Source organism: Delphinapterus leucas, chromosome 8 (assembly GCF_059928025.1).
Source record: "Delphinapterus leucas isolate spDelLeu-1000000601 "Yukka" chromosome 8, BTC_Dleu_Yukka2, whole genome shotgun sequence".
Taxonomy (NCBI): Eukaryota; Metazoa; Chordata; class Mammalia; order Artiodactyla; family Monodontidae; genus Delphinapterus; species Delphinapterus leucas.
The window spans coordinates 72,192,922-72,204,969 of record NC_143136.1 but is presented as its reverse complement, the minus strand read 5'-3'; the positions used below and the strand labels follow the sequence as shown (position 1 = coordinate 72,204,969).

Below are 12,048 nucleotides of genomic sequence, written 5' to 3'. Positions count from 1 at the left end.
ACACTGGTTAAACCAACCTAAGTTTCCAGTGATTAGTAATAATGAGAGCACAAATATATTGTAAGACTTGAATTATACTAGGACATAAGCCTTTTTTATTCATGAAGCTAAAGATTATCCTTTCTTACATTATATAATAAAAATATTTATGAACTATGATGATACACTAAAATTAATATAATAATAAGTAAGGTAATTTATATGTCTGAATATTCTTATTAATTATAGATTTATATAAAGGAAAAACTATAGAAATTAGATTCCTAAGTTAGGGAACCAATATAAATTTGGGATGTTTTTAGTGAAAAATAAGTTAACACTAAATCAAAAAGTAAGATCAGTGTAGTGTACACAAAGAAACATAAAAATGGTGTTTGTGTTACCTTTTTGATGACTATGGGAGTTTCTTGGAATAAATTCAGATGTTATAAGAGATTTTTAATTAACAAGGTGAAAGCAATTAATTTTTTAACCTCATAATTCTATAAACATTACCTATAACATCAGCATTTTTGTTTATCTTATTTTTTTCTTCACAACTTAATAATTAAATGTCTAAAGGTATTAAAGTTTAGAATCAAGGGTTACACATAGGCTATTTTAGAATTTTGAGTTGGCCCTGCCTAAGTATCATATGGCTTTAACTTTACAATAAAGTTTGTTCTTTTAACAGTTAATAACAGAAAAAATTGCAGTTGAGCTATTAGGAGGCAATAAGAGGCAGAATATGAAGCCAAGATGTGCCCATTACTGGCATTACCCTAGTTACATCTCATGCACATCAATAATGAAGAAATGAACAAATAGACATAGGAAGGGTTTGTTAATATTCACGGAGGTGTAAGTTTATGTAAAAGATATGGTGAAAGTTTGGATTATCAGTAAAAATATATGCCTAGTCACTGCTTAACTGTTTATACTGTAAAGATTTCTCTCTCTGATATGATAAAAAGCATCTTTAATTTTTTTGCTTTTCCTGCAGCATCTAATTTAATGCTGTGTACACAATAGTCTTTTAAGAAATGTAAAAACATACTTAGTTGATTACTAAGATCTATAGGTATCATTCAATAGAGGAACACAATTTAAGATCTGAATAACTGGGGACTTCCCTGGTGGTCCAGTGGTTAAGAAGACTACACGGCTCCCAATGCAGGGGTCGCGGTTTCAACCCTGGTCGGAGGGAACTAGGATCCTGCATACCGCACGGTGTGGCCAAAAAAAAAAAAAAATCTGAATAACTGGTAAAATTCTCTAGTCCTGTTCACAGGTCTATAGTTATCAGAGGATAACAACATTTTAAGAATTCAGCTTTACCTACGGGATTCTCTCAAACATCCTGGTAAAGGATTATTTGTAACATATGTTATTGTATTGCTATTTTAAATAATAGTTCCTAAGTGCTTAAAAAAAGAAAACCACCTAGAATAAAGTAAAATGACTTTATTATTATTATATAAAGAAAATTATATAGACAGAAAACACATAATGTACTCTGTTCTGGGAAGGCCTCTTTGATAAGTTAATATTTGACCTATGACTGAACAATAGATAAGAACCACTTGAATATTCAGTGGAAGAACAGCAACAGTAAAGACCCTTTGTTTAGAAATAATAAAAAGACAAAAATGACTGGAACATAGTACATAAGGTACAAATTGTATAAGGTAAAGTTGGAGAGGTTGGCAGAGGTCAGAGCATGTGGGTCTGATATGTCATTGGTGAGGAATTTGGACTTTATTACTATTGTAATGAGAAGCCACTGGATAGTGTTTATACAGATATAATCTGGTTTCTTTTTTGAATAGATCACTCCGGCTACTCTGTGGAGAATGCATAGGGAGTGTGCTGAGGAAAGCAAGAATGAAAGCAGGGAAAACAGGTTCTTTAAGTTATTATGCTTTAAGCTGTTACTTTATGTATACATGCATGCACACGTGCGTACACACATATATTTTTGGTTTGATATTTTGGCATAGTTTTCTTGCATTTCTTTTCTAATTACTCATGCTTGATATGGGCAGCCCTATCACGAACTTGCATTGCTCCAATGTAGGTGGGTTAATTTTCCTTTAGTTTCTTCTCACTTTATCTGATAATTGTTTTTATATTTCAAAGTACTTCAAATTGAAGAGTATTTTGTATGCTATTCATGTTCCTTTTTTCTGAGGATGAAGGTAGCTAGAAGAGGGAGAGCTGTGCCCGGTTTCTCATATCCCTTTCCAAGTTTTATTGGAAGGCAGTGTACCTGATTTCACTCTATCTAGTCAAGGGTATATCCTTTTCCCATGAAAGATGCTCTTGGGTCTTGAGAGATTCTTAGAAGATTTCATTTGAATTATCTTCATTTATCCCATGGCTGCTACCTTCCACTCAATGCAGATGTTACTCACCTCTCTTCAGCAGCTTTTCTTACTCTCCTCCCAGGCCACAGAGCAAATATAAAAAAACCAGTGAGAGAGGTCATGACTTTTGGGCATTTTGGGTACCTCTTAACCTGAGCATTCACTCCCTTGGATGATCTTATCCTTACTATTCTCTTGGGTGTCCCCTTCTACCAAATCCTAGTACGTCTGGAGATAATGCTCTTGGTTATTTTCATTATTCTGCCTTTCTTTAGCTTTCCTCTCCAAGAGGAAAAATCAGAATAACAAGCCCTGGTTCTTCTTGGTCCTTCTGGTAAGAGGAATACCTGGCAGGGAAGAACTTGACTCTTGAGGGATATTCCAGGTCTTTCCCCTGAGTTATTCCCTCAGTTCCCATCTCTCCAGATAGGAGAAAATTAGGTCGAGCTTTTAGAATTTTAATTAATCCCCTTCCCTACTCTTCCCGCCACTGTGTTCAGAAGGGAACAGAGTTCGCAGCCATGCCCAATCCTGGAATCTGTCACCTCTCTCTCTTTCCCTGCCTGTCATTTTTCAGAGATTGTGGTTATAAATCCATGTGTAGATTCCCTTGTTGTGTTAGGTGTAGAGGGTGTCAGTGGCCCTGGATAATTAACAAGTAAGGAAAAAAACACCTACATAGTAATAAATAACTTATTGTGATAAGTAAGTAGGCCCTATGTGGTGCCAGGCACCGTTCCAAGAACTTTACACATACGCTCATATAGACACACACCCATTTAATCATAACTACAAACCCTATGAAATAGGAATTAGTATCATCTCCATTTTACAGATGAAAAAACTGAATCGCAGAGAGGTTAAATAACTTGCCCAAGGTCATATAGCTGGAATGTACTGAAATTAAAATTCAAATCCTGATCATTTGGTTACAATGTCCAGGTTCCTAAACAATACACATACTGTGCCTTCATATCAGAAATCTGTAATGAGAGTTTAAGCCACAGCTGAGGCTAAAAAACTGAAATATAGGGCACTCAACTTCTAGACCAAATAGTCTCATTTTCATTAATTATTATTTATTAAATGCTTATCCCACTTGATAATCTTATAATCCTACCAGAATCATTATCTCAATTTTAAAGAAGAAATAACCTGACGAGCTTAAAGCAAGTTGGTTTAGAGCCAGCATAGGTATCTGAGTCTCTGAAACTCCAAAGCCCTGGTTATAATGGCCATACCTCTATTCAACTGTTTTAATTCAGAATGCATTCCTTTGTAACATTTTTTAACCTTTAAGTGATTTCTATTAACATCCATATAAATTCATTTTGACTTATTGCAATAATTTTCTTATTCTGAAGTATATGGTAAAAGTCTATTTCAAAGATAGTACTTAGGCCTAATTTTACACATAGAATGCTAAAGAGTGATTTTGAGGGCAGAAGTCCACGGTTGAACTGACTGATGTTTGAATTAGGACACATAGGACTTGTCTAGGCATGCTGTAATTTTGTGAAACTCTGGTCACAGTAAGAAGAATTCATTTTATCCAAATGAATGCCATTCACTATATTTTAAAAAGGTAATTAAAATCTTAGCCAAGAAAATTAACTCATACATTGGAATCCATCCTATGGATCCTTTTATGTTCTAACACTTGGTTACTATCTCTAACCTTTAGTTTGCTTATGAGAGTCGGTAAATCATGACAATCCCTACTCCAAAAAAATCTATACTTAGAAGAGCCAATGTTTTAAGAAAAAATATTAATTTATGACAAGATAATATTTTTCCAGAAACATACACTTACTTCTGCTTTTTTACGCGCTTCCATAGCTTTCATAAGCATCATATGTTGTCTCCTTCTCTCTCGTTCCTATTAGGCCAGATAAAATTAGGAATATAACTCAACCATAGTTAATAGTTTGATTTTCAAATGGAAAAACAAAACAAAACAGAACAAAAAAACTCGGTATAGCATGTTTAGCATTTATAGACAAGTCACAGTAAATACTAAATATAAGACAAGAATGGCCAGTCTGTGCATGTTTTAGTTCAGGTTTAGAAAGCAAATACAAGAACAATCAAAAGCAAAAAGGTAAAGCAATGAACATGGAGACAGTGTAAACAGAAGCATACAAGGTTTACTTATGGTCAGTTGTGATGCTCCTTCAAAAGCTGGCAGAACAAAAAGCATAATGGTTGGCTGGAACAGGTCAGTTACCTTACATCTGCTATTAGAAAAACCACAAATATGTACTACAGCCAATTAAACCAAAGGTTGTGCTGTTCTTAAATTTTTAGATCAGGTAGAAATTGATTTATATTCACTTTCACTTCATGGTTTTAGAATTAGTTATTTTTATTTCAAGTACACTATCATTTTGTAAATCCAATAAGCCACCGGCAAATTAGAAAGTTTTTTTCAAGCTGTTATAGGCATGATTCATATAACAACATCAATGAAATGGGATATTCCTGTTTACTGATGTCTGCCACTTGATGCACTATTTAAAGCCACAAAAGCTGCACCATGGGCTTGTAAGTGGAATCTAAAAGGCACAGTATGAAAATAAGGTAAGCATTAGCTTACTTCGATAGTCTCATTTTACTTTAAAATAAAAAGTCACATAGCTATAGTACTGAATCATTCTTTTTGATTAAATATACGTGGTTCCCCCAAAGGGATATTTCTAAAAATTTCTAAAATTTGTCCATAAAACCAGAATATATTTCATATTCTCTCATCAACCTAACTCAAAATTCCCATTGTATTCAATGGCAGTTTTGCATCTAGAATGATGGGAGAATATGGGTCATAGTCGTATCTAATTGGATAGTGATCCAACTTTCACTGTGACATCAGTAACGTAAACTTTTAGACAGCAGCCTTATGTAAGGCCTGCCCAATTCAATTGAAAATCTTGGAAATGTACCATATTTCTTTATAGACAGACAAGCAGATGTATGCAATGCACTGTGCTGTAAAGCCATGCAGCAGTATGTAATATGACAGCAGCCAGTGCTACACTTTATGCATTGCTATGACAACCATATCACAACCAAATCACAATGCGGTGTTAGATGTACAGAAATAAACATACCCATACCATATCTAGTCTATGCCTCTCCAACTCCTGGTAGAAAGAGTTGGCACAACATTATGAAACAGAAATCACAGAGTCATGAAACCAATTTTTAACCCCCCGAAAGACACCAATCCCAAAACCAGGAATTTAAGCAGGAATTATACTGGAACTTTTAAAGAAAATATCTTGAAGATTTTTCCAAAAATAGATTTAAGAAAAATTATGAAATGTACATTTCGACAACTGTATAACTATGTGTCTACAGACCTGATGCTTTAGAAGAACAGCTTGTTGTCTTCTCATTTCTTTTTCCTTAAAAATAAGAAACTTTTAAGATGGATTTTTAGGGAAAATTTAGAACACGCAACAAGTATTAAAAGTTCCTTTTCTGAGATTCTATAGTCTTCCGTTAGGTTGAACCATATGAAACTGCAAACATCCAATAATTTTTTACTTATATATTGGCAACTTCATATGGTTCTACCTAATATATAAAAACTGTAGGACAGGAGCAAGGATCCTTATTCAGTAGACATTTAGAGTTAAAATTCAGTGACCTAATAGTAAACACAATTCAATGACCCATTCACTGAACTGACTAGCTAGATAGAGCATATCAGATACAACTAGCACTAAAAAAAAAAAAAAGAAAGAAAACATAATGAAGCAACCCTCAAATCTAGCTAATTAAAACTCTCTCCACTCTGAATATAAATCCCTAAATACACTCTGGGATTAACAGCATCTATATCATTTCCATCACTGTGTAGGAATGAAAGTGACAAGAGAAAAGGAATCAGCTCAAGATTTTTATGCCCACCTATGATTGAGGGCACCATCCCAAAGGGGTAGGGCTTAATACAAACAGTTCTGGGAATGTCACCAATTTGAATCTTTTTATAAAGATAAAATACGGATTAATTAATATTAAGGGCAGCCATTTTGAAAAGGAGTAGAAATTTAAAGAACAAAGTAAGAGAGTCTATGTAGAAAAAGGTAACAAACAGTTCCCTGGTTTTATAAGATATAGCTGTAGTGGCTGTTTCTTGAACTGCCCAATTTCAGTAAATAACTATCAGAAAAAATGGAAGGTAGGGGTGTAATGTGTGTCGGGGTGGAGGCTGGAGGGGGAGTGAGGGTCCAACTCTCTTATGTTTCACGCCAGAAAATCAAAACCAAAACATCCCCAAACAACACATCAAGTTACAATATATAACAATGGCTAATTTTATTATTGGCGAATTATAGCTGATAAAGTTAGGTTTTTGCTTCTGTAGGCTTTTCACTTTTTAATAGTTAAAACAGTTATTAGACATTAACAAAGAGAACGTTATAATCTAAGGAGAGAATCGGATTTGGAACACAATTTGAAACTTAAACATAAATGATACAAAATAGCTCTGGGGAGATCTTATCCATCAAAACTATATACAGGTATTATGCAATAGTTTGCATTTCTGATTTGGTCTGCTATTTAAAGAGCTCAAAGTATCACATATAACCTGCATAACGAAATATAAAAAAATACATACAATATACATACAATAAAAACACACACTATACACATGTTTTATCTGTGCTAAACATTTTTTTAGATAGTCATTTTGAGGAGGGCTTTTTTTTAATATAATTGATACTGGTATAATATCATACAGCTTTTATTTTTGAAAAATGAAAACTGATTCTCATCTAAACTAACCTTTATTCGTTTCTCGGCCTCCAATAATTTGGCATTTGCTGCTTCTTCCTTCTTTTTCTTTTTTGCCTGTGCATGCAAAACAGGTCTCAAAGTCATGCAACAGCACCACTGCAACTTGAAAGTAACCTATGACTTGAAAATGGAGCTACATGCCTCACAGGTACAAAACAACATGGAACATATATGTAAACAATTACAGATTTTCCCACAGTTAATATTGTATTTAACATACTAATTTCATTTCTAATGTATAAATTAGCATTAAGGTATAAAAAATTCTTAAATTCATAAGAGTATGTCAGCTTTTCTTGACTTCTTCAAACTCTATATTAAAAGTCTGAAATAATTGAGTGTTTATTATTTTACATTAAAACTTAATCACAGAAAAATTATTTTATATAATTTTTCCTTTTTTTCCTGATTTTTAAAAGTAAAACATGATCATAAAAAATTTAGAAGATGGGATAGATTTTGAGTGATAATAAAAGTTACTTAAATAATAAATCAGTAACACATTTAAAAATGAACATGTCTATTTGGATTTTTTTAATATTTGAAATTTTAGATAAAGTAATCCATTACTCAGCTGATATAAATGAAACACATTAAATCTGATTTTCTCTAGCTGTATATTGTGATTAAATTCAAGGTTTTTTAAAAAGATAGAACAGAAACTTCTAATCTTTCATGAAGTACATTTTGAATATCAAGGTCATGATACCAAATCTGAGTGTCATAATGTTAAAGTCATTAATTATCTAGTAGTTTGATAACTATCCAGTAGCTATTGTCAATTTACTTGAAGGTAGGAGTACTTTTGATCTGGATTTTTAAAATTAATTTGAAATGGATAAGTAAACGTGTATATTTCTAGAAGGAATAATCATGTAACATAGAACACTTCAGCTATTTGACACCCTCAGGGAATAAATCGTTTATACCAAGAGTTTCCTGAATAGCTGGGAGGTTATAGCAATTTTGAACATTAAAAGTTTATTTTCACTATTTTGGATGGAAATAATTTTGAGATATATACTGCTTAGACACACTACACTAAATATAATTTGGCTTTTTCTTGATGACTTGGGGCAATTATTCTGAACATCAGTTATTATACTGTACAGTTCCACAGAGTAATGCCTTTCAGCTGCTAAGGTGTTGAAAATTGCTTGCTATTCAACTAAAAGATTACAGGCTCTTGGTAGGCTTTTGAATCCCTATACATGCTGGTTGGAGTTTTTCTGTATTTTCCCTTGCTATCTTGCGGCTATCATTTTACTGATTCCAATATATGTCCTCTAGTCCTATTCCATCAGCTTGTGGGGAAGCAGGGTATATTAGAAGCCAGAAAAACAAGCTGATTAAACTGTTTCTACGTTTAAAATTTACTTTCACTCTTGTAATGTTTTATTTCTAAATTAAAAGTAAATATCTGACTATAAGTCCTAATGAGTTTTCTAAAAGTAAAGAACACGAGTTTCAGCACATGAACCTTATGACACCTATACTGGCTGTTCAGAAGTTTCCCTGTTTTCTTCTTCTCTTTTGTCTTATTTCCTGGATTGTTAGGATTAGATGAGTCTGCTAAATAAGGATCAGATAAGGTCTTACTCTATGCATTATGCTTAAAGAGAGTTTCTGATGGACATATTAATTTGTATAAGTGACAGAATACGTAGGTAAGATTTTTATTTTTGGAGACTTTAAAATATATGACTATATTACTTTAATCATATCACATTTAAGAATTCTACCTCTAGAATTTGCTGGGCTCGAAGCTCTTTTTCCATTCTGATTTGTTGTATTCTCTTAATTTTTTCCTGTAGAAAAAATTATAATAATTTAAGATAATAAAATAAACTAAATATCTAGGTGAAAAGTATTTAAGTCAAATCAAATAAGTTAAGATATAAATACAGAGTTACCAAAGGTTGTCCATGGTGGATGTAAAACTTGTTTAGTTTAACATCATATATAAGTTCATGTCAAATTAATATGACTTTATAAAATTTCTCAAAACAATTTGTAAAATACAAATGCTAAATATGAATAAACTACATAAACTAAACTCATTTAGCCTGTGAATTTTTATAAGTATCTGCAGTTACAATTATACTTAGTTTTAAATAAAAACAGCACAGAAAAGTAGAAAAATCGTGTATCAGGAGTGAGAAAACCTAAGGCTAGTCCTGAGTTACTGTCATTCATATGATGATCTTGAGCAAAGAATAACTACTCTTGTATAAAATAGGGAGAGGTGTTTGCCCTCTCTCACTATGTCATGAATAAATTAAAAATGCTTAAAAAAGTGGCAGGGGCTTCCCTGGTGGCACAGTGGTTAAGAATCCGCCTGCCAATGCAGGGGACCCGGGTTCGAGCCCTGGTCTGGGAAGACCCTCACATGCCGCAGAGCAGCTAAGCCCGTGTGCCATAACTACTGAGCCTGCGCTCTGGAGTCCGCGAGCCACAACTACTGAGGCCTGTGTGCCTAGAGCCCGTGCTCCGCAATGAGAGAAGCCACTGCAATGAGAAGCCCACGCACTGCAACGGAAAGTAGCACCCGCTCACCGCAACTAGGGAAAGCTCGCGGGCAGCAACGAAGACCCACCGCAGCCAAAATAAATAAATAAATTTATAATAAAAAAAAGTGTGTGGTGCCACACAACTGTAATCGATTATCATTAACAATTTCCATACTACAATTTCTTACTTCACATGATGAATAACATGATAATATTACATTGCTTTTTTTTTTTTTTCTTTTTTTGCGGTACGCGGGCCTCTCACCGTTGTGGCCTCTACCGTTGCGGAGCACAGGCTCCGGACGCGCAGGCTCAGTGGCCATGGCTCACGGGCCCAGCCGCTCCGCGGCATGTGGGATCTTCCCGGACCGGGGCACGAACCCGTGTCCCTTGCATCGGCAGGCGGACTCTCAACTACTGTGCCACCAGGGAAGCCCTACATTGCTTTTAACTACTACAATAAGCCAAATTCAGAAATAATCTGTAATATTATTTTAAAAAGGCTTAATTACAATTGAACATTCTAGAGAATGATTCCAATGGCATAATTGGTGTTCACATTGTCTAAATTTAATGTACTAGTTATTGTTTTAGAATTCAGTGATTAAAGTTTGATAAAACTTTACATTTTGATTTAAAAACATTAACTCATATGCTATCAGCACAATGTTAACAATTTCATGTTCAGAAACCCCTTTGAAAGTCCCAAACTGGTACTCAATAATAATACATCGTTTGCCCCCAAACACCCCAATTTTCCTACTAGCAAATTGCATTTGCCGTAGGATTTCCAGAGCGAACACATTTTATACTGCTCAATGTTATAATACCTGTTCCAATTTCCAGATGCTAGCTGTACCTTTGCAAGCTATACTTTAACGTTTTTAAACATTTCTTTTTATGTACACTGATGTTATTGATCTCAATATATACATACATAGACATACATAGACATATATATACACACACACATATATATGGTAGTGGTGTCATTAGCATTAGTAGAGATAAACATTATTTATAAGTTATTATAATACAGATTCACTTTATAATATTGGGTATCCAACCCCTCAACTGGGCACTCTACACAAAATATCTTATTGATCATGAAAAGAGTTGAAATTATCTTCTTTTTACCAAATAGAAAGCTAAAGTTCCTAGAGAGTAAATATTTGGCCTTAAATCAAATAGTAAATACAGAGCCTTGGTCACATTCCAATGCTTTTGTTCCTTCTGCTTCATAATAATGCTTCTGTAAGCTTCCAGAATATTGTCTTGAGGACTATATGGTGATACTGGCCTACTAGGTGGAAAAAATAATCCAGAAGCACATGCTACTATTTTATTCTAGATCTAAAGCTGACTTTAAAATAGGCATTATGTAACTGACTATGTGAGTAGACCTAAGCCATACTTTGATTCACTTTGTTGGCAATAAGGAATAAGTCAGATTGTATTCTGAAACTAGCCTCAGATAAATATCTTGACAAAACTCTATGATCAGCTCATTCGTATTAACGTTGCTGAAACGTTGGTACTCCAATGCTTTTTTTTTTATAACATCTTTATTGGAGTATAATTGCTTTACAATTGTGTGCTAGTTTCTGCTTTATAACAAAGTGTATCAGCTATACATATACATATATCCCCATATCTCCTCCCTCTTGCGTCTCCCTCCCACACTCCCTATCCCACCCCTCTAGGTGGTCATAAAGCACAGAGCTGATCTCCTTGTGCTATGCAGCTGATTTTTTGATGAGCGGCAAAAACCATGTATATTTAGGTTGTAGCCACTTCAAGACTTTAGGGTCACAAAGCTGAATTTAAAGTGCTGATAAGATTTGATGGACCTCTAGCCATTAGGAAATAGGATGAGCTATAAAAAGGTATAATATTTAGAAACAATAGTATTTCACTTTAAAATGAAACATAAACTTATTTTTATATATATGTGATATACAGTAAATATTTATATTTTAATAAAGGCATTCATTAGACTAGATATTTATAAGTCAATCTTACAGTGTCTTTAGCAGTGACAATTAACAAACTATTTGGAATTAACAAACTAAAGGAATTCAAGTTTACTGCTGACTACTTTAAATTACGGTAAAAGAGTTTACTATGCAGTTTGGTGTTTTATATCATCTTTTAAAAAGTGAGCATTTGCTTTGTGCCAGGCACTGTTGCATGTACTTTACATTTATCACCTCATTTAATCTTCAGATAATGCAGTTATTTTCTTTCACAGTGGAGGAAACAGAGACTTAGAGGTTAAGAAATTCATCTAAGGTTACAAAATTCTTACGTAGCAGAGCCCATATTCAACTCTTACAGTCTGCCTGACTGTAAACTAAATTCTGAATCCCAATTCCATATCAACTCTTTCT

The 12,048-nt window shown here is 33.8% G+C and overlaps 1 protein-coding gene across 15 annotated transcripts in view; it reads right to left on the bottom strand.

Annotated features, from left to right (window-relative positions):
* The window catches only part of BAZ2B (bromodomain adjacent to zinc finger domain 2B), a 385,114-nt gene that overhangs the window by 60,236 nt on the left and 312,830 nt on the right, over positions 1-12,048 (bottom strand). For 12 of the 15 annotated variants that reach the window (XM_089915998.1, XM_089916011.1, XM_089915997.1 and 9 more), the window contains 5 exons: positions 8,891-8,956; positions 7,137-7,202; positions 5,705-5,749; positions 5,459-5,485; positions 4,159-4,224 (listed from right to left, as the gene is read on the bottom strand). In XM_089915998.1, coding sequence (XP_089772124.1) covers positions 4,159-4,224; positions 5,459-5,485; positions 5,705-5,749; positions 7,137-7,202; positions 8,891-8,956 — 270 coding nt within the window. The remainder of the gene's footprint in view (positions 1-4,158; positions 4,225-5,458; positions 5,486-5,704; positions 5,750-7,136; positions 7,203-8,890; positions 8,957-12,048) is intronic. The other 3 variants (XM_089916002.1, XM_089916005.1, XM_089916010.1) reach the window with 1 other exon arrangement.